This window comes from Notothenia rossii (genome assembly GCF_949606895.1).
Source record: "Notothenia rossii genome assembly, chromosome: 5".
Taxonomy (NCBI): domain Eukaryota; kingdom Metazoa; phylum Chordata; class Actinopteri; order Perciformes; family Nototheniidae; genus Notothenia; species Notothenia rossii.
Genome location: NC_136903.1, coordinates 8,312,948 through 8,335,566, shown reverse-complemented (window position 1 = coordinate 8,335,566; position 22,619 = coordinate 8,312,948). Strand labels below are relative to the sequence as shown.

At 43.7% G+C, this 22,619-nt stretch overlaps 1 protein-coding gene across 1 annotated transcript; it reads left to right on the top strand.

Moving 5' to 3' along the window:
- The first annotated feature begins 1,677 nt into the window (after window positions 1-1,677).
- On the top strand, window positions 1,678-20,844 carry map1ab (microtubule-associated protein 1Ab). The gene is made up of 5 exons (XM_079684039.1): window positions 1,678-1,760; window positions 2,478-2,615; window positions 3,409-15,007; window positions 15,818-16,050; window positions 17,040-20,844. The coding sequence occupies exons 3-5, from the start codon at window positions 3,562-3,564 to the stop codon at window positions 17,193-17,195; spliced, it is 11,835 nt and encodes a 3,944-aa protein (XP_079540165.1). The 5' UTR covers window positions 1,678-1,760; window positions 2,478-2,615; window positions 3,409-3,561; the 3' UTR covers window positions 17,196-20,844.
- Window positions 20,845-22,619: the final 1,775 nt, after the last annotated feature.

The following is a 22,619-nucleotide window of genomic DNA, read 5'->3' as shown; positions in this document are numbered from 1 at the left end:
TGCTGCAGCACAGGCAGTATGAGAACAATCTTTTTGAACATTAAAGCAAGGAGACATGTCACAGTAGAGACACTAAATACAAATATGAAGCTGAAAATGATCATGCTAGAGACCCTTTAAATACTGCGCTACCTTCCTGATATAAGTTTTCTCTCTCATGCATCTTTACTGTATAACATTCTTCTTTATAATTTTTAATTGCCCCAGTCGTTTATGCATCACAGTGTCTAAGCGTGAGAACAATTTACATCAGAGGTTTTTCGTGGAAAACTCATGTCATCAGCCCTGATCTTAAAAAAGGTGGCGCAGCACCGCAGACTCAGGGGATGGCAGAGTCACTGAGAGACCACTATTATTAGAGCTGTCTAATATTAGAGCGTGCATCTGTGCTGAAACAAAGGGGAGTTAAAAGCTTAACATCAGCCCTGAGTGGAATTAACTGCTGATGCATGATTACAATGAATATGTATTTGGATGTGTGGAAACAATGTATGTTAAACAATGAAGTGCATTTAGTGATGTTTCCTGTGGTCTTGTGTGCACATTTGAATGCATTGGGGTTTTTATTGACATAATTGTTAATATTTCTGGCCTGGAATAAAGAAATTAGAAACCTATTTAAAGGTGGGGTAGGTAAGTTTGAGAAACCAGCTCGAGATACTTGTTGTTATATTCCATGGAATGCTCTTAACATCCCGATAGCAATGAATATCTGAAGTGCTTTGACAAAAAATCCATTAAAAAATGTTCATCTGTGGAAGCCGTGGCACTGTAAAAAGCACGACCAATCATCTGAGCCGGCCCGGCTAAAGTAACTGGATGGCCTACCTTCCTGTCAGCCTTCCATCTGTGCACAAACTTATCTCGTACCCTCATTGGTCATGTGCGCGTTCGTGTGTGTTGGAGGAGGGGCTCTGTAAGGAAGTAGCCGATTTCTTCCGGCTGTGCATTTTCAAATTCTAGCGCATTCGAGCTGGTTTCTCCAAAATTACATACCCTACCTTTTAGCAGGACCAAATTGCAAGTGGCGTTTCTTTCTGTCTATGTCCAAAAAAGCAGGTGTTTAAATTGGGATAGTGTAAGATAATGTATTAAAAAACGCATCAGATTCACAATAAGAATACATTAATTATCCAGGGGTTAGGGGTAGGTTATCAGTTTGCCTGGATTTTTAAAATAGTTACATTTTCACCCAACAGACGACAGTGACCCATTTCCTACTTTTGTCCTTGCGTTGATGCACACGTGGGTGGGTTGCTCGTCTCTCTCGTGATTGTCCCACATGCAATGCAGAATGCAGTGAAGTACATCTCCCTGACTCAAAGAGGTTTCCGGGATTAGGTCTGGATGTGTATATATATCCTTTATTTAACCAGGTAAAAGTCTCATTGAGATTAAAATCTCTTTTCCAAGAGCGACCTGGCCAAGAAGGGCAGCATGAACAAAGTTACACAGATAAAACACAGACAATCCAGGCAGACGAATACAGTGGTCGTAAAACACAAATGAAATGGCACATCAACCAATCTATATGTAAATAAAAGAAACTATTATACATCATTAAAAACTGGCACAATTTAAAACAACTTCAATGTCGTCCAGTTGAATCTTAATCTTCGTCTGAAGTGCTTTATTGACACAAGGTGTTGACATTATGTTTTCAATCTTCTGCTTCAGGACAAAGGACTCTCCACCACAGAAGTGATGTCTTAGAGACCGTAGTGCTGGTCAACCCTTCAGAAGATTCTGTCGTATCAGAGGTAAGTTCATCATATCCTGGAATACAGGGCCCTGCTGTCTAATTCTATACTTAGAAATGAGTCGTGTGGCATTTCAACAAATAAGGTCTCTGATAAATGGCCACAGTTGTCGAGCATGTCAATTGCCTTGAGTGTGAATATGTTTACATTTTGTAAAGTAAAGAAAAAAGTCTAAATAGTATAATCATATTTTAAATGAGGATTCATCGGATTAACCCTCCTGTTGTCTTGGGGTAATTTTTGACCCCAGGACAACAGGAGGGTTAAAGAAAGCAATAATGTAAATCTGGACAGGGAATTAATGCATCCTAGTATTGTGTTAAGATCCCAGCAAATCATGGCCCTTACATTTGTCAAGGATATACAATAATAGAAACCCTGATGACCTTTGTGTCTTTTATATTTGTCCGTATTTATTGCAGAGAACACATTGGCAAATCGGGTTAACCTTGACACAATTAAAGGTCATTTATTTGCCAGTGATACAGACATTTCTCTTTGTAATGTGGCAATGCTGTCTCTCCTTTAACTGTCCTCTCTGTGTGTGTGTGTGTGTGTGTGTGTGTGTGTGTGTGTGTGTGTGTGTGTGTGTGTGTGTGTGTGTGTGTGTGTGTGTGTGTGTGTGTGTGTGTGTGTGTGTGTGTGTGTGTGTGTGTGTGTGTGTGTGTGTGTGTGTGTGTGTGTGTGTGTGTGTGTGTGTGTGTGTGTGTGTGTCAGATCGAGTCTCTGGTCACCGACTCTGCAGCCCAGAAGCTTCTGGTCCTGAGTGGACAGAGCTCGGATCACGGTGGCCTTCTTCTTCAAAGCGGCGTTTTCAACCACCAGACCCTCTCACGAGTCTTCTCTGATCCTGGGGTGAGTCCAACCCACTGCCTGATTAAAGAGTTTCAGAACATCTATATTGTTTTCCTGTTAGCTGTAGTGCTACTTATCAGTCTTCATTATCTTTTTTGCTTGGTTTGAGTTGCGTGTGGGATATGGTATCAGCCATTGAGATGTTAGATCTCTCTGGAACATGGACGAACATGATGTCACTAGGCTTGTGGTTTACAAACCCCCCGAAAAATACATTTAAAATACTCTCTTTCCAGAAATCACGACCTGGTTACTCAACTAACTAGTAAGCAACTAATCCACAGACCTTGTTGTACTTGTTGTACTGCATTACACCTTCCAATGAGTGAGCACAGGCCCATTACTAGATGTCAATCTTTCTTCTGCATGGTGATACGGTTTGTGGATTTAGTTCTGTAGAAAATGTTTCCTACAGGATACTGGTCACAACGAGATCTGTGGATTATCTTGAATATCCGGGTCATAGAAAGAAGAAAAATATTTCAGATTGTTGGGGTGAACTCTCCTTCAAATATGAAAGCATAGGTGCATGCTGATATCATTTAGGAACATGTATACTGGCACTGTAGACAACAAAATAATGTGGCCAAATAAACATTCATCTGTTTGCAACTTATAAATATGTATATATATATATCAATATTCCAATTACTTGTATATAGAATATTCTGCACTATTTCTACTATATTTCATTTTATTTACTTCTACACTACAAAATGGTCTTGAAAACACAGGTCTACCATCTTGCCTCATTGCATTACTGACTCTCTGTCTGGGTTTGTCCCTCCTGCAGGTCAGTGAGTTGCTGGGCTCCGCAGCCCCGAAGCAGCAGGCTACTCTCACTGTGTCCTGCCGCGGGGAGGTGGGCTGGAGCTCCCTGGGACAACATCAGACCCTGAGGGAGTTTCTGGAATACAAACTAAACCCTGAGTCTGTTCTTCCCAAGATGGAGGGCGTCACCGAGTTCACCGAGTATGTCTCTCAGACGGTGGACGTCCCCTCACCTTTCGAGCTCCTGGAGCCTCCCACGTCCGGAGGCTTCCTGAAACTCTCCAAACCGTGTTGCTACATCTTTCCCGGCGGGCGAGGAGACTCGGCTCTCTTTGCCGTGAATGGCTTCAACATCTTAGTGGATGGAGGCTCTGAACGAAAGTCATGCTTCTGGAAGCTGGTCCGTCACTTGGACCGCATTGACTCGGTTCTGCTCACACACATCGGCGCCGACAATCTCCCAGGTATCAATGGGCTGCTTCAGAGGAAGATAGCAGAACAAGAGGAGGAGCATTCTCAAGGCTCCGTCAACTACAACGACTGGATGAAGAACCTGATCTCTCCTGAACTGGGTGTGGTTTTCTTCAACGTGCCCGAGAAGCTCCGCATGCCTGAATCTAATCTTAAAGTGAAGCGCAGCATCGAAGAAGCCTCCCTGACTTTGCAGTACCTGAGTAAACTAGGAATCAAACCGGAGCCTCTCTTCCGAGTGTCCAGCAACACCATAGAGCCCATTACTCTGTTCCACAAGATGGGAGTGGGCAAGTTGGACATGTATGTTCTCAACCCTGTCAAAGATAGTAAAGAGATGCAGTTTTTAATGCAGAAGTGGGCTGGAAACAGCAAGGCCAAAACTGGTATTATTCTGCCCAACGGGAAAGAAGGAGAAATATCTGTGCCCTACCTGACATCAGTTACAGCGTTGGTTGTCTGGCTGCCTGCCAACCCTACAGAAAAGATCATCAGAGTGCTGTTCCCTGGGAACGCACCGCAGAACAAGATCCTGGAAGGCCTAGAAAAATTGAAACACCTTGACTTCTTGCGCTATCCTGTCGCCACACAAAAGGACATTGCCTCCGGAGCTCCTGCCTCTGTTATCAAACAAACCAAATTAAAACAAAGAACAGACAGCAAAGAGAGTCTCAAGTCGTCCCCGAAGACTACTGCAAAAGCCTCAAAGAAAGAAACCGAAGGACAAGATGATGTCTCAGCCGCCACCGAGGCAAAGAGTGACTCTGTCAAGGAAAACATAGAAGAAGAGAAAAAGCCGACTAAAATCATCAAATCCAAAAGTGATGTCCCGGAAAAGAAAAAGCTCCTGAAAGAAAAATCGATCAAAAAGCACCCGAAGGAAAGGGTGTCGAAGATGGATGAGAAAAAGGACAAGGAAAAGAAAGAGATCAAGAAAGTAAAGAGAGATGACTCGAAAGATGTTAAGTCCAAAGACGACAAGAAGAAGGACTCGTCCAAACCGGAGCTGAGGAAAATGACCAAACCTGAGCTGAAAACATTTACACCGGAGGTCAGGAAGACGTTACACAAAGCTAAAACCACAAGTAAAGCAAAGAGTGGAAAAAGCAAGGTAGCCAAGGCGTTACCTGCTGAGCCGAAGCCAGAAGAGCCTGAGACGATCCAACCGGAGCCCACAGAGAACGGAGCTGCTGAGCTCACGTCCGTCACCACGAGCCCTGAAGACCTCACCAAGGACTTTGAAGATCTGAAGAAGTCCGTTGCGACCGAACCTGCCGAGCCTAAGTCTCCAGAAAAGGATGATTCGGCCCCAGAAGCGAAAGCAGAAGACAAAGACAAAGAGTTGAGAGAAATGGAAGACGCTCAAAAGTTTGAGGACGAAGGAGCAGCCTCTCAGGATGAAGAAGAGGAGGAGGAAGACGAGTCCCCAGCTGCTAAAAAGACAACGGACGAGGAGGAAGAAGAAGATATGGGAATTGGTGAAGAGGAGGACGAAGCAAAATGGAAGGACGCAAAGGACGACGGGCTTGACAGGAAACACGAGTTAGAAGAAATGGAGAAAACAGGAAACCTGGCAGCTCAGGTAGCGACAAAATATATTCCCTTCGAAGAGGAAGACGAGGAAGAGGTGCTGGAGAAAGCCGAACTGGAGGAGGTAGAAGATTTAGACGTTATAGCAGATGAAGAGATCAAACCTGAAGATGCAGCTGAAGAAGAGGAAGAGGAGGAAGGCTACCTGTCGCATGTTGGAGGCGCCACAGCTCCCATCACTTCCGTACTTCAAGGAGCCACTGCGGCTGAACCCGTCTCCTACATCCAGGACGAGACCATCCCCGGATACTCCGAGACGGAACAGACCATCTCTGACGAGGAGATTCACGAGGAGGCCGAGGAGAGGATACCACACCTTCAATACGACGTCGGTGCCTACGACATCTCGGTTCCAGATCAAACCGGATCCTTTGTGAACATTCCCGGCATGACGGAGATTCAAGCTGCAGCTCTGACGGAGAAGACGTTCCTCCCGGGCGTGCAGGAGCAGCTATCGGTGTTCACCAGCATCATCACGGCTCCTCTGGCCGAAGAGGAGCACGTGTCTTCTGCGACGTCCATCACCGAGTACGACAAAGTGTGCTCCTTTCCGACTTCTATCGCCGAGGATCATTCAGGGGGTTCTGCCGCAACTCCTCGAGCCGAGGAGTTGCCTAAAAGCCCCCTCGCCTCCCCGCCTGGCGCCAGCCAAGGCAAAGAGCAGCCACTCTCTGCAGGAACTATTTCTCCACCTTCTCTAGAAGAAGACAAACTAATCAAGTCTCCATCTGATGACTTGCACCTTCCGGTTGCAGAAGTCAAGACATCGACTAAAGCTCCTGAAGCTCGCTCTGAAGAGGAGGAGGAGGAGGAGGAGGAGGAGGAAGAGGATGAAGACCAAACTCCTAATGTTGACATGTCACTTGAGAAGCTCCAAGAGGGATATGCTTCATCCCAATTCCTACAAGGTAAAGAGACTGATATCACTTCGATCAAGGAAACCAAACCGACTGATATCACTTCTATCAAGGAAACCAAACTGACTGATATCACTTCTATCAAGGAAACCAAACCGACTGATATCACTTCTATCAAGGAAACCAAACCGACTGATATCACTTCTATCAAGGAAACCGAACCGACTGATATCACTTCTATCAAGGAAACCAAACCGATCCACCTTCCGATTGAAGAAGAGAACTTGGATGCCGTTGCGCCTAAAGATCATTCCTCCGTTGTGCCTACTAGACCTTTCGGGTCGGACTCAGTGACTTCAGAGAGCGAAGAGCGCTGCTTCAGTCCAGATGATATCACTGTGAAAATGGCCTCTCCTCCTCACTCTGGACCACCGAGTGCAGCTCACTCTCCTCTTCGTCAGTCCCCAGTGGAGGACAAGACGAAGGCGAGCCCTGAATCGGAGCAGCAGAAGCAAGAGGAGGTCCTCCATGTCGTCACAACAACTGAAACTACGAAGAAGGATGAAGCAGAGACACAAAAGGACACACAGAAAGCAGGTCAACTCGAAGGGGACGTTCCCACATCTTTGGAGAAAGACATAAAGGAGGTTCCAGTGATGAAGGAGTTAGAGAAGGACTCTTCATCAGTGCAAAAAGACAAAGGCAAAGACACAGAAACAATCCCTGCTGTTGCGTCTTCAACAGATGTTCAGTCCCCCGTGTTAGGAAGGGATCCCCTCATCTCCTCTGGACACATCCATGAAGAGGTTGACTCTACGCTCAGAGAGAAAGTGCCAAGTACCTTTCCAGAGAGGGAGAGCACTTTCCTCGATGATGATGATGACGATGATGATGACGACCATCATGATGATAAATCTGCAGTTAAGGTGGAACAGGAAAAAGAAATGGACGACACTTCTGATATCATACAATTGAAGGATGAGCAAAAACGAAAATCTGTTACCCAGGAAGATGTTTCTGCCGTCATGTTCTTCACGGATGAGAAAGAGGTAGTCAAGGGGATCGCCTCAGATATTAAACCCATGAAGGAAGAGCAAATTGCAAAGGACGTTTCTGCAGTGGATGGCGCTATTAAAGATGAACAGAAAGAGCCTGGAAAAGATCAAACTGACATCAAAACTACTGAAGAAGCAGAGGTGGAAACTGCTCAAGTCACACAAATCAAAGGTGAGCAGAAAGATGATGACCTCAAAACCAAAGCTGTGGAAACTGAGGTTAAAAAGGACGATGTGTCTAAGAGTGAGATTCTGAAAGAGGAGGAAAAGAAAGAGACGGACAAGGGAGATGTTTCTGATATTAGGATTGTAAAGACCGAAGCGAAAGAGATTGAAATTGTCGAAACCACAGATATCAAGCCTGTTAAAGACGAGATAGAAAAAGAGTTAAAGAAGGACGCCATGCCCATCATTGAGCAAGCTAAAGATGAGGAAAAGGAGGCGGAAACATCTGATATAAAAGTGATTGAGGATAAGAAAGAGATGGGAAAGATAGAAATATCTGATACTAAGTCTTTCACTGGGGAGGAGAAAGAGAAAGAGAAAGAGATGGGTGACATTACTGGGGCTCAACTCACCAAAGAAGAAGAACTGATTAGTAAGACTGATACGTCTGCTGTTATCATGAAAGAAGAATATGAACAAGACATTTGTAAAGATGCTATCTCGCCCACCAGCCCCACCACAGTGCAGGAAAGGGATGCAGCTCTGAGGAAAGAGGACATGTCTACTCCCAAGCCAACTGCAGAACAAGAGAGAGAGACGGGTAAAGAGGATATCTATGAAACACAGGAGCACGAAGAAGATATGACAACAAGCAAGGATGATGCTAGCACCTTCGAACCTACTGTAGAAGAAGAGAAGAAGAAGAAGGAAGACAGTACTAAAGAAGATACTGCTGAGACTAAACTTACCAAGACAGAAGCTGGAGAGAAACTGACCAGTAGGGAAGATAGTCCCTCAAACGAGACACTTAAGGATGGCGTAAAACCAATCATGGAGGACAAAAAGGACCAAGAAACAAACAAAGACCACACTTCCAAGATGGATGAACAGGATGTCATGGTGAGCAAAGACATCGTCAAAACATCAACGGAAGAATTTCTTGCTAAACCAACAACACACGATGATAAGGAGAAAGAAATCACTAAAGATATCTGTGCTGTCAAATCAAGTATGGAAGAGGACACAGAGAAAGCAGTCGACAAGGAGGAACCTACAGTGACAAGTAAGGATGGCATTTCTGGTACGAAGGATGAAGAAAGCAAAGATGGTTTGAAAAGCCCTGCGGATGAGGGCAAGGCTGAGGCAAAAGACGTAGAATTCCTCAAGGAAGAAGCAAAAGATGTCGAAGTCATCAAGGAACAAGCAAAAGATGTAGAAGTCATCAAGGAAGAAGCAAAAGATGTAGAAGTCCTCAAGGAAGAAGCAAAATACGTAGAAGTCATCAAGGCTGAGTCAAAAGACGTAGAAGTCCTCAAGGAAGAAGCAAAAGATGTAGAAGTCCTCAAGGAAGAAGCAAAAGATGTAGAAGTCCTCAAGGAAGAAGCAAAATATGTAGAAGTCATCAAGGAAGAAGCAAAAGATGTAGAAGTCCTCAAGGAAGAAGCAAAATACGTAGAAGTCATCAAGGCTGAGTCAAAAGACGTAGAAGTCCTCAAGGAAGAAGCAAAATACGTAGAAGTCCTCAAGGAAGAAGCAAAATACGTAGAAGTCCTCAAGGAACAAGCAAAAGATGTAGAAGTCCTCAAGGAAGAGGCAAAAGATGTAGAAGTCATCAAGGAAGAAGCAAAAGATGTAGAAGTCCTCAAGGAAGAAGCAAAACATGTAGAAGTCATCAAGGAAGAAGCAAAACATGTAGAAGTCATCAAGGAAGAAGCAAAAGATGTAGAAGTCATCAAGGAAGAAGCAAAAGATGTAGAAGTCATCAAGGAAGAAGCAAAAGATGTAGAAGTCCTCAAGGAAGAAGCAAAAGATGTAGAAGTCATCAAGGAAGAAGCAAAAGATGTAGAAGTCATCAAGGAAGAGGTCAAAGATGTACCCAAGGATGACATATTCGAACAAGACATGAAAGAAAAGAGTTCTGAGCTTGCATCTAAGGAGCAGAACATTGGTACTTCAGCCAAAAGTGACGACGTAAAGGATAAGGACACTGAACAAGATGACAAAGAGAAAGCAACAGACTCCAGTGTTGCACAACCTAAGGACGTGGTAATCAAACAGGAGACCGAGAAGTCTCCATTATGTAGTGCCAACGATGAGAAAGAACAAAAGGAGGATTATTCTTTTGAGCCTGAATGTAAGAAGGATGAGAAAAAAGAGGTAGACCTTCCCGTGTCTTGGATCTTGGAAGGGGATAAAACCAAAAAGGATGATATCAGCGACGTAAGTGATAAGCCACAAGACATCTCTGAGAAGTCTGGTGAAGCTCAGACAGATAAGGGAACTTTCGGAGCTACGTCAATGCAGCAAGATACTCCTATAACTGCATCAAGTACAGACCTGTCTCCAAGCCAGAGTCAGGAAGAGAGAGACCAAGATACAAAGGTTGTTATCAGTCCCGAAGAGAAGACAGAGAAAGAAAAGGACGACACACATGTTGCCGAACTGAGCAAAGAACAGAAAATGGAAAAAGAACAGGAAAAGGAATACACATATGAGACTGATGACACCAAAGAGGAAACGATGAGTGAAGAAAAGGACTTAGGTGACAGGAAGACGGACGAGATCACTGAGAAAGACTCTGATGCCGAACACACTAAGGAGGAGAAGTGGGAGAAAGAGGAGTTACAAGAGAAAGACCTGGAGAAAACCATTGAACAACCTGCAGAGACAACATTAGGAGAAGCGTCCAAGTCAGATTGCAAACCTGCATTTGCGGTTCAGTCCTCCGATGAAGACAGCGAAGATGTAGACGAGGAGGACATTTGTATGGGAGGAGCCGGCTCCAGACCTCTGTCGGTAGATCTGAAGAAATCTGAACATGACATCCCCTCGGTAGGTCTTCCCTCGCCACAAAAACCACACACAAGTGACCCGACTAAACCACCGATATCCGTCACGGTGATCATACCAACTCTTACAATGCAGGAGCCCTCTCTTGACGAGTTTGAAAAAGAAGAATACAGTTTTTCCCCTGAAGCTGGGAAAGGCGTTGTGAAAACAGAAACCACGGTTGCACCATTTGCAAAGCCCTCCTTTGACACTGTGACATCAAAGGAGGACACAACCACTGTTCCCAAACAAGACACAGCTTCTGATGTCCCCGCGTCTAAAGCAGAACCAATGTCAGATGAGAAAGAGCCTGCGTTGTCCACGGTATCGAGCACCGACAGTCAACCGCGGAGCTCAACGCTCTCCGGCGCTGAGAGCCAGTCCAGTGTGGAGGAAACACCTCTGAAAGAGAAACAAACACCATCCCTGTTTAGTTCAGAAGGCAGCGCCGCAGAGAAGACAGCACTAGAAGAGAAAGCAGGAAAGGAAGCAGAGAGGGAGATGGAAGGAGAGCGAGAGGTGGCTTCTCCTGGATTCACACCGCCTTGTTCCTACTTCACGTTGGACTCTGAAGACAGGAGCCCCTCTGACGCCGCACCACTGACTCCAGAGACTGTTATGGGTAGCCTCGGAGAAGAAAAGCCAACCTTTGGTGCGTCCAAATATGATCCGTATGAAAAGCCCATTCCAAAGGATCATGACTCGGACTCTAGGGAAGAAAGTGAGGTTTCTTTAGGTTTCGAACACCCCTCTGATATTGGTATTGATGATAACAGAAGAACAAGCCAGACAGAGGCTGGAGGAGCCATGTTCCTCCTGGACGATCAGTACAAAGAAGAGCCTCTGTCCTTCAGTAGAGTCGACTACAGCCCGGTGTCTCTGACGGAAAGTGAAAGAAGCAGCCACCACAGTCCAAGTGCCTCACCTAGATATGAAGACAGAGAGAAAGGCCAGGAGGAAGAAAGCCAGAAAGAAGAGAGACCAGATACACCTTATGTTGACAGGAGCTTTTCATCCGTAGACATGCAAGATAACAAAATGTCCCAGGCTGCCGAGTCTTATTCGTTCACTCCTAAAGAGGACAAACCGGAGAAATCTGAAAAAGAAAAGGAAGATATGATGGAAGGGGCTTCAGCTGCGGCTTTTCCAACAGGGGGGACACAAGAAAGTGATAGCAGTCCATCTGCTCAATCACCAAGTGTGCCACTAAGACAGGAGACACCCTCTCCCTCATGGAGCCAGTCAGATCTCGGTACTCAAGTTCCAGCGACCCCTGTAGCTTTTGAGGAATTGACAGAAAAGAAAACAACCGAAAAAGAGAAAGAAAAATCTGCTGAGTCGCTCAAAGAAAAATCTGCATCTGGTCGGCATTCACCTGCAGAAAAAGACATTTTACCTCAACAAGCAACACCTTTACAGAAAGAAGAAACCTCAAGGCCTGTGTCTGCCGCCACCTTTTCAGGACAGGAAGTAGATGATAATGTTTTGGCATCATCTGACAACAGTCAAATGAGCAGCTCTGCCTCCTGTAACCCAACTTTAGACTTTCCTGATGGAAAAGAGAGCTTTATAGATAAAAGATTACTTGTAGAAGGGGAAGATTTCAATGTGGATGATGATGAAGACGAAGATGAAGATGAAGATGAGGATGAAGACGAGGAGTTAAGCGATGTAGATATGGAGAAGGGCGCGAGGGAACAGTCCGAAAAAGAAATGTGCAGACGTACCTCTGGTGACAGTGCCGTGTTAGCAGAGGTGGAGGACTCAAATAAAAAGTTGTCTGAATCAAGCGTCCTTAAAGAGGAAACAGTCTCTCAACCAACCACTGGTGAAGCCTCATGTTCAGACCAGCAGGAGGGAAGCAGAAAACCACAATCGCCTGAAACAAAACCACTCCAAGAAGATGACGCAGCCACATCAAAAGTCCCCGAGACAAAGAGTGAAGATGTTGGTCAAATGACTTCATCACCAGACCCTTACAAAATGGACGAAATCCATTTCACTTCATCAGATCTTCCCAAACTTCCTGAGACTAAGAAAGAGCATTTGTCTCCTGAACCAACCTCAGACAGGAGGTTATCATCGGCTCAGGATACCTCCTATGAAGCCCTACAGGCAACAAAGGGAGATGAGGACAAAGAGTCTCTATCACCAAGCTTTTTGAAAAAGGATACTGACCCAATGCCCGCCAGCACCTTAACATCCAGCTTTTTGCCACCTGACCATTCAGAGTCTGTACCTTCATCCAGTCCCTCCCTTCCTCTAAGAGGAAGCTATGCCGACATCGGACAGAGTAGACCTGGAGGTTATTCTGAGCATCTTCACACTGAGGGAAGTCAGGTGGGATTGAAAGAAGATAAGAAAGAAACCTCAGAGGCCTCCCAGCTATCCAAGCTAAGCGATGATAAACATTACAGCCAAGAAGAAAGTCTAGACGAGAGGCGGAGCTTAGAGATCACCGCAAAACACAAGGAAACTGCCTCATCACCTTGCACATACACCACCCTAACATACTCTACTTCAACATTCTCCTCCACATCGTACAGTTACTCATCCTCAGCCTCAATGTCCGGCCCTTTGAGCCAAGAGTCTGGAGACAAAGCTAAAACCATATCAGGCTCTACTGTACCTCTAGCCAAAGAGGAACCGTCGTTCAGGGCTGAGTCTTCGAGCTCTTGCTTTGGAGGGTTTCAGAGAGATGAGTACATGGAGGTGACGACTAAACCTACAACTAAAGTGTCTTTACCCAGCCAGTTTGATGATACCAAACCATCATCATCAGTCCTCTCTACCACTGCCAAACAGACTATGGATCAACGTGGTTCTGCAAAGCCTGAAACGGACACAAAGTCGAGCACTGATAGTTTTTACATGCTAGAAACTAGGATGACCACATCCTCCGCGGCACCTTCTTTACAAAGTCAAGTCAAGGTGTCCGAGGGTTTGTCCTCATCAGAGGCTTGCTTTGATGTCTCTCCCCTCCAAAGGGCTGACTCATCTGACAAGGTATACCAAGAATCATCAGAAGAAGAAGAGCCTGTCACACTTGAAATGGAGGACAGCGCCCCACCATGTTTTATGTGTCAAACTGTCAAAGTAGCACAGCAGGAGCCGAGTTTCCCCTCGATAACTGACTCACATGTGGTTGAAAGTACCACTCAGTCCACAGAGGCCAAGGCAGTCGCCATCACCTCTGCGTATGTGTCTAAACCTGAAACATCGCAACAGACAGCCTCACTTCCTTCACTGAGTGATAGTGGAGCCAGCAAAACCACATGTGCCACAACAGAGGCGTCCAAAACAATGGAGGTCAAAGAGGAAAAGACCAATGCAGCTTTGAAGGAAGACGCTAAGGTGTCAGGAAGTGTTGAAAAGGCAGAGACGGCTAAAGACAGTGAAAGCATAATGTGTAAAGACAGCTCAGAGGGGAAGAAGGCAACAACTGATACACAGATGTGTGAAAAAGCAGGGGATTGGAAGGAAGACGAGGAAAAAAGCTTGTCGGAAAAGACACCAGAGAGACTAGTGGAAAGGAGAAGGAGCAGTATATCTGATTGGGAGCTACTACAAAGGCCTGAAGACTGCCCAAGTGCCCCTCCTCCGGGTTACGGGGATGACGATGAGGACGAAGAGGATGAGGAAGCAATGGAATGGAGGACCAGTGCCCACGGTACCTCTATGTCCTCCTCAAAAGATGCCTATCACACAGAAGCGTCCGGCAAAGGAGCAGCAAGGGCGGATCGTCCTTCTGACTTGAACACCGGAGCCACCTCCTCTTCCTCCCATCCAGGCTACTCGTCCTGCGAATACAAACACCGCAAAGGAGACCTTTCTCCATCGTTCATGAACCCCAGCCCTCACCCGCTGTCCAGTGACGAGGGCGAGGGCGAGGAGGAAGGACGCAGTGAGCACTCTGAGGAAGGGGACGAGGACGATCAGGAGCAACACTCTGTAAAAAGGAGGTCGCACAAGCAGAAGCCCCACCACGCCCAGAGTGCTCATGGGGACTCTGGGCAGGCGCCTCAGCAGCTGCCCGGCCCCATGTCTTCTGGTTTGGCAGTGACTCTAGCCGGGGAGGAAACTCCTCCGACATCAGTGAGCGAGTCGTTGCCTTCGCAGTCGGATTCTGACGTCCCTCCAGGAACCGAAGAGTGTCCGTCCATCACGGCTGAAGGGAATCTGGACTCGGACGAGGACGCTGAACATCTTCCCGTGGACAAGTTATCTGCAGCTGGCGGTGGACACCATCCTTCATCACCCAGGTCATCGCAGAAGACTCATGATCCGGCTCCAACCACGATGAAGGACCCTTATCCCCACCCTCCGCACCCAGATGTGTGCATGGTGGATCCAGAAGCTCTTCTCAACAGCAGCACTGAGAAACTTCTTAAGAAGGAGCACAAAACCACCAAGGGCCTCAGGAGGAGCAAACCCAAATCGGCCTCCCCTTCCCGTAAGGGCGAAGTCAGGAAGAGGTCCTCTACTCCATCGAAGCAGGCCTCCAAGGACTCCTCCTCACCTCGATCAGCGTCCCTGAAGAGGAAGGACACGGACAGAAGCTCCAGGCTGATCAAGATGTCCGAGACCCAAGGCTCCAGGACTGAGATCCTCAGCCCGGGGAAAGGCTTGGTCAACGGCGTCAAGAGCAGTTCAGGTTGGTTAACATCTTCACGTCCAACAACATGATTTTACATGTAACTTGATTCCTGGGCACATTCAAACCAGACAAAGGCACAACAGACAAAAGAAAGGACCATTTGATCCACCAAGATTGAAATCAGAAATAAAAAAAACTTGATATTTACTCTTTTCGACATTTTAAATGAAGCAAGAAGCAGATGTTTAGACCCAGATATCCAATTGAATTTCAACCGTTAGTCACATTCACATGCTCAGTTAGAAAGGAATTATAATGCAATTCAAACAACAACAAAGTGTTCTCTCCAATGATATGAATAATGTAAGCTTTCTTTGGAAATACACAGGACTATACAAACATATAAATGACTGTACTTGCATTAAAAAACACTTTGGGAGAATTGTACATCATCTGTTGTTCGTTTATATCCAAGGTCCATAAGATACGACTGTTAATCCTATTTCTAAATCTAAATGGATTTGTTATAGTTAATATGGTTAGTTTGGGGCATTGATGCGATCATGCTAACAACTCAACTACAATATCTTTGCACTTGATAATGTCAAGTTAGAAGGAACAGTGATATATTTCTCGTTAAACTGCAGATCAAGTCTATCTTCAAATGAGGTAGGTGCACATTAAAATGATGGATGTGCAGCACATACATTACTCTCCGTCCTATTCTTCAGAAGCACTGATTTCTATGAATAAATGATTGAACAGAATATAATTTCTTCAGTTGAGGACAAAGTTGATCTTTGCTTCTGCTGTGCAACTTCGATAATTGCCTCCTCATGCTGTTTTTAAATATGTTCTCACCTCCAGGTAACATCCCCCAGAAAGCTGGCTCTGTTGTTCCCCCTGGACCCCCCATCTATGTGGACCTGGCCTATGTGCCCAACCACTGCAGTGCCAAGAACGTGGACCAGGAGTTCTTCAAGAGGGTGCGAGCGTCGTACTACGTGGTGAGCGGGAACGACCCGGGCAGCGGAGAGCCGAGCCGAGGGGTCCTGGACGCCCTGCTGGAGGGCAAGGCTCAGTGGGGCTCCAATTCACAGGTACAACCTCCATCAGTCTGTCTGCGCCTCCATTTCTCACATTCACTGAATTCAAGTGTTTCAATAGCGCGTGCTTTCTTTTGTACTGTTCAAGGGTGTATGCAGGAATCCATTTTTTTTTAAATGCCGGCACTACTTTGAGTTCTAACTGGTTACATCAGCAACACACTTGAACAAACGTTTACTATACTTTGATCAACTAAAAAGTCTTAGTTTATATCATTGTGACGCATTTGCAATTAACAAACTGCTATCCTGGAAACAATGAGTATAGTATCCCTTCCTCGCTCAGCAGTATTGTGCTGTATGGTTCTGTTCTGTGCTAGCTTAGAGAGAATGATTAATGTTCTATATTTTCCTGACCTTGCAAATATCTGCATGCGGCATCAATCTGTATGAGGACCTAAAATATCCTCTGTTCCTGGCTCTCTCGCTCACTTGACTGATCCTGCAGGTCCATCTGCAGATAGTGAAATACAAATGTTATATAAGAACAGTGTTGGACTTTTTGCTGTATAATAATGTCACCTCACTTCCCTCTAACTTTGTATCGCAGACTGAAAACTCACATGTTTTCACTACATTTCAACAACAACAAAAAAAACATCTCTTTTGTTCGTAGCACTTACAGAGGATTTGGTTTTAAGTGAAGCTAATGCAGTAGCACTTAATGTGGTTGGGCTTATAGATAGGAAATAACCCTTTTCCAGTTTTCATGTTTCTCCATGGTTGAATAATAATAATGAACTTTAGCAGCTTTCATGCACAAAGCAGCCCAAAGTGCTTTACAGAAAACACAACAACAATATTAAAATAAATGCAGAGCAAGATGAAACATCCAAAGTGATCCAAATGAAATGCCCTTGAATTAAAACCGACAAGAAATTAAAATAGGTTAAAATAAAACAATACAAAAAATGAAATGCCCTTATTGTAACTCGTTTTGGATCAAACCATCGGCTAAATTAAATGTATTGTGTCCCCGTCAGGTGACTCTGATCCCGACCCACGACTCGGAGGTGACCCGGGAATGGTACCAGCAGACCCACGAGAAGCAGCAGGACCTGAACATCATGGTCCTGGCCTCCAGCAGCACCGTGGTCATGCAGGACGAGTCCTTCTCTGCCTGCAAGATCGAGTTCTGAGCTTCACGAGCTTCACTCCCCCCGCTGTGACCCCCCCCCTCCCATCTCTCCCCTCCCTCTCATCTGTTCTCACTCAAAGCGGAGCGACCAGCACTCTCTGCTGCTTCAAAGCTTCAAAGCTCTCAATGCATTTTCCGCAGCGCTCAACACACTAGATTCTGTTCGCTGAAATCAAAGTCAAAATTGTGGGTTTATGCTTTCATGTGTCAGTTAGGTTTTTTCATCTGTAACCGTAAGCCCTAAAACACTCGTACGCGAGCACTAGGTGAAAACACATTTTTAATAACATAATGACGCTTTATTAGACTCGTATATCAGATGCATTGATACGTGTTTTCAGCCACAGTTACACGACAGAAGTGTAGTTCTTAAACTGTTGGCTTATTCCCAATAAACTCAGAAATCTAATCATCTAACATTCAAAAAAAGTAAATCAAATGTTACCTGAATCAGTGATCAAAAAAGTGTTTGGATTGTATTCAGTGTTTTTCAAAGAGGGAACATTCCTCGGTTTTATTTTCAATGCACATGATTTGCAATTCTGATCAGTAGCTGCTGGATTTACTCAATACATACGACATAAATCGATGTAACGTAAAAGACAAAAAAACAACACTTCTTGTAGTTTGTGGTGAAGTTTTAGGAGGTGCCTGAGGTTGCCACTGTTTGAGATTTTACTTCTCGGCTTTCTCTCTTAAGCTGCTGCATGGTGCTTGCGTTTTTAGCTGAAAATCGTTCAGAGCTGCGTGGGGTTAACCCTTTCTTTAGCCAAGTGGTGGCTGCAGTTTAGAGTAGATACGCTGTTTGGCTGTGATTCAATAGGCAGAAGGACGATGTCTTCATCATACTCTGTGTGTGTGTTGTATGACCTCCAGTACAAACATGTGTCTATATCAATGCAGGGGTTATGTTCAATAATTAGGAATAATGCAGAAAATGATGAAGCGAATGCAATGTTTCTGATTATGCATTTGAGAAGAAGGTTCATGTAGAATGATCTGTCATTTCCTCGTGTTCAGCAACATGTCTCTGTCAGTATCACAAAGTGACGAGAAAGGAAAATAATGTACATGTGACTAATGTAGCAACCGAAGCGAGAGTTAGAAGTGGGAACGCTAATATATATTTATCACTGGGGTTGTATTTCATGACAACAAGTGGGTGTTACAGGAGGCGTTTTTCATGTGCCTTTAGTTTGAGGTTTTAAAGAGGAAGGGGTAATTGGAGGACAAGTCAGCCATTGTGAGGCGGAGCGAGAAACCAGGGTAAAAGAAAGAAACCAAGAACACAACAAAGGACCAGTCCGTTTATACCAGTACGCACAAACCGTATCCACACTCTGAAATAACACACTCAATAACTAAAGAGCTCTTTAATCAAATTCAGCATTAAAGCCACTTTTAAACAAATATGAATGTCTTCGAGCGAAGTCTTGCACCTGATAGGAATGTCATTTTCTGAGAGTTAGGGTTGGGAGGAAGTAGTTGGAGCACAGAGAGCGAGTTTGGTGATAGAAAACGACTTTTACCTGTAATATAAAATAATGTAAAAACAGTCTATCTTATATATACAGGAGCAATTATTACCAATATTATTCCCAGAGAAATATTTATTACAGAACGAGCATGAATGATTATGTGCTGGACGCTGATTTAAAGTGAATGTCTTTGCAATAGTTGTGTATGTGTGTGTGTGTGATATATGACACACTCGATACACACTGTTTTCTGACGCTGATGTTTTAGTGAGTCCTCTGAACTGGTTCAGCATGAAAGGTCTTTCTGCGTCTTCACAGCCGCATTAGAGAGTCGCTCACATTGATTTTAAACGAGGCCACGTTTTATTTCTTTATTTATATCAAGATTTAACAAAATAATTTACTTTTTTTTAAATAATTTTGTTTTGATTTGTATTCTTTTACTAATATTTATTTGATTTGATTTCTAAGAAATACATTTCTGCCGACATGGCTCATCACAGGCTTGTTTTTTTGTGTGTTAAGGACTGATAAGAGGCCAGTGTGTGCGATGGAGGAAAGGAGGCTTGGATTTACAGAAAGCACTTTGTTTGAGCTATTGATCGATCCAGATGTTGCCAGCTAAAAGCAGAAAGGATCCTCTGCTTGTATAGTTTAACTAAACTTAACAATTTCTCTCAATCTATTTCAAAAACAGCTAGAGCGTGTTGTCAGAGTTTGTGCCATTTTCTTTCCCTGTGTAACGCTCACACTTCTTTATACCTCATCTTCCCAAGCCTCCGAGCTCTCTGCTCTGCCTGGCCTCCCCTAACATTACACTGTCCATTATGCACTTTCTGAGCCTCGATATGCATCTCATGCTTGTGATGAATCCGAGGCAGACTTCTTATTTTATCCCACTGGGGAGGTTGTATATTAAACAGCTGGAGAACGCACAAGTACACTGGAGGGCACACTTAGAGGAGAGGAAAGGTTTACATTGACTCTGTTAGAAAGTCCTTGTCTGGAAGTCAGATTTTGTGGAGGGTCGGATATGTAGTGTCTTTAAACAATTGTCTTTAAGTTGGCAGATTCCAAATACCCAGTCTTGAAGTTTTCAAGGCACCAGTAGAACGCTGTGAATCGCTCGATACTGAACTGTGTGACCACATGCAGAAGCTGAATGCACTATAGAGGAGATCTATTTTTCTGAATGTTGAGTTGGTACTACCATGCGAATGCTGCTGGATCAAAACAATAGAGAAAATAAATAAAAATAAAAACAAAACACACCAGCCTTGACAGAAAAATACATTGTGTGGAGCGGAGGATGAGAGCAGAAACGGTTTGATGTTTTGACGACGCTGTCATGACGACTGTTCTGCGTCATTCTGATTGGACGGAGAGCAAGGGAGATCCCGTAACAAACACATCAACACTAACACAGAAATAGTACTAAATGCAACGTTAACTTTTTCCTGAAAATGACTTGAAACACATGCAGACTCAAAAAACAAAACATGGATGAAATGAAACAAACGCCACATGTACGTGTATGTACTGTGCACAGATTGTACATATCGCTCTGGAGAGAACGGACTTGAAAGATATATAACACACTGTCCTGTTAACCGGTTTTAATGACAATACTCTCAAAACTACTTCAAGATAAAACACTGACAAGATACAGAACGAAATACAAATCTATCAGTTCAACCTCATCGCCATCGCTGCATCGAAATGAAGATTTCATTTGATCTCAACATGGTGTCATCCATCCATTTAATCTCTGCATGTGATTTATTTAGTTATAATCCTGAATGTAATTGTTTAACATGGAAATAATAATAACAAATACAATGCTATTTTAAAGAGGTATATTTGAAAAAAGAACAAAAAAAGCGTATTGTCTTAACTGGTCCTGAAATACAGTAATATAATAATATAATACTGGGCTGTGCTTTTATTGTTTGCCCTGTTAACATGTTGTTAAGAAACGCTGTATTGGTAGTTCTGTTTGATTCTCTCTTTTTCTTTTTGCATTGTATTAATCTTAGTTACGTTTCTCTTCCTCAGCGCAATATTCAATATCTCTCTGTCTTTAAATCTAACTTGTAAAAGTAGAACTACTTCAGATTCATTGTAAAAGGGAAACAGCCTGGTGATCATCTATTAAAGTACATTTAAATCTCACTTTGTGTGTGTTTTCATGTCTCCTTTTATTATTTAAAGATCGTTTTATATGTCAAGCCTGTATCTCAAAGTGATAGGGAGTAAGTAAATGCATTTAATGCATTTTTAAAACACATCACAGTACTCAAAATAAATAAAACAAATTACTATTAATGACTAAACAAGACCACAAGTCTATAGCCATGCTAGCACTATATTTGGGCATGGCAGTGCTTTTAAAGCGCTAACATGTTGCGTGCTAACATGTTGCGTGCTAACACGGTCATTCGGCATACAGATGTGGAAACAAGTGTTTTTATGCAAGTGGCAAGTATGTCTTACATTTTTGCACTCAAGTCATTTAGCAGTTTACACTAATTTAAACGTTCTCATTTTGCATTCTTTCATTTGTTTTTGTGTGAAAATAATTTAGTTTACTATGTAAATTAAATGATTTGTGGTATCTTTATACAATCACATTACATTATTTCTAAACCTTTCTGTCCTGCCACTTGTAGATAATGTTGAATCAAACAAAGTGCTGGGGATGAACAGCCTTAAGATATAAAAGGGAAAATAATTGGATTTGTGGTAAACCTTTTAAAAAACATTCTTTCATTTCTAATCTAGTATTTCAAATATGTTTCTATCCAGATGAATGAACTCGAAGTGAATTCCTGAGTCATTGATTATTGGAGTCCGAGTTAAGCCGCAAGTCTTTTTTGATTTAAGTCGAGTCCTATGTCATCAAATCTGGGACGTTAACTCGACCAACTTGACTTTAACTTGAGTCCTGGACAAATTAAGAACTGTCAAAAACAACAAAAACAAAAGTCATTAAAAATAAAAGTGTCTCCCTAATATTATGTTGCTGTGTTTACCCCTGAAACAAAAAGCAAATAAGTAGATACATAAAGTAGTAAGGCAGTTTTTTTCCTACATTTAAAAAACGTACCTCAGGAGGCGTGTGGCGCAGTGGTCTAATGCGTTGGTGTTCGGATCAGGGGAGCACAGGTTCAAACCCCACTGCAGTCAGCATGTCGTTGTGTCCCTGGGCAAGACACGTAACCCCAAATGGCTCCTGTGGGGATTGTCCACAGTATTGAGTATGTAAGTCGCTTTGGATAAAAGCGTCTAACTAAAGTAACATGTAATGTATTTTAGAGTGATCTGTCACAAAATATGACATGGCGGTTGCTATAAGTTAAGAAATACACATTAATGGGTTTCTGTAAGTACATTTAGTTCGGCGTAATTTATAAATGAAGTAATTAGCTTTTGGCCTCAGTTTGAGAGACACAGGTCTGGATCATTTGATTTGTCACGTGGAAATCCTTCAGCAGCACCGCTCACTCCTCACACTCGACTTGTCAAAAATAACTTAGCAGTTTTCTTGTTAATGTTGACAGATGACTGAGCAGCGAGTTAAATAAAAAACTCAATACATGTTCTCCCAGAGGAAAGGGAGCGGGATGGAGAATCGATGTGTTCTGCAAAATCAACACTTGAAGCATCTCCACCTGAAGCTCCTCCTCCTCTGACCCGTTACACACCTAGGAACCACTGATTTATCACATCTCACATTTAATCTATGATCTATCCCCACAAGTCAAACACACGTAGGAACAAGCTTCATCGTTTCTGAACCTTCATCGTTTTTACCAGACTCCACTCTTAGTTTTTGGAATAACCCTGAACAACCTGCACATAGTGTACACACACCCTACCTCAGTGCATTTACAGTAAATGTACATTTTGAACACGTGTATTATGTCTATAGCGCATGCTATGTTTAA

Bases quoted from the DNA above. Each gene is read 5' to 3' on its own strand.
- map1ab (XM_079684039.1), top strand. From the start codon at position 3,562: ATGGAGGGCGTCACCGAGTTCACCGAGTATGTCTCTCAGACGGTGGAC. The intron at 15,008-15,817 runs GTTGGTTAACAT...TCTCACCTCCAG, and splicing joins CGGCGTCAAGAGCAGTTCAG to GTAACATCCCCCAGAAAGCT. The intron at 16,051-17,039 runs GTACAACCTCCA...TGTCCCCGTCAG, and splicing joins AGTGGGGCTCCAATTCACAG to GTGACTCTGATCCCGACCCA.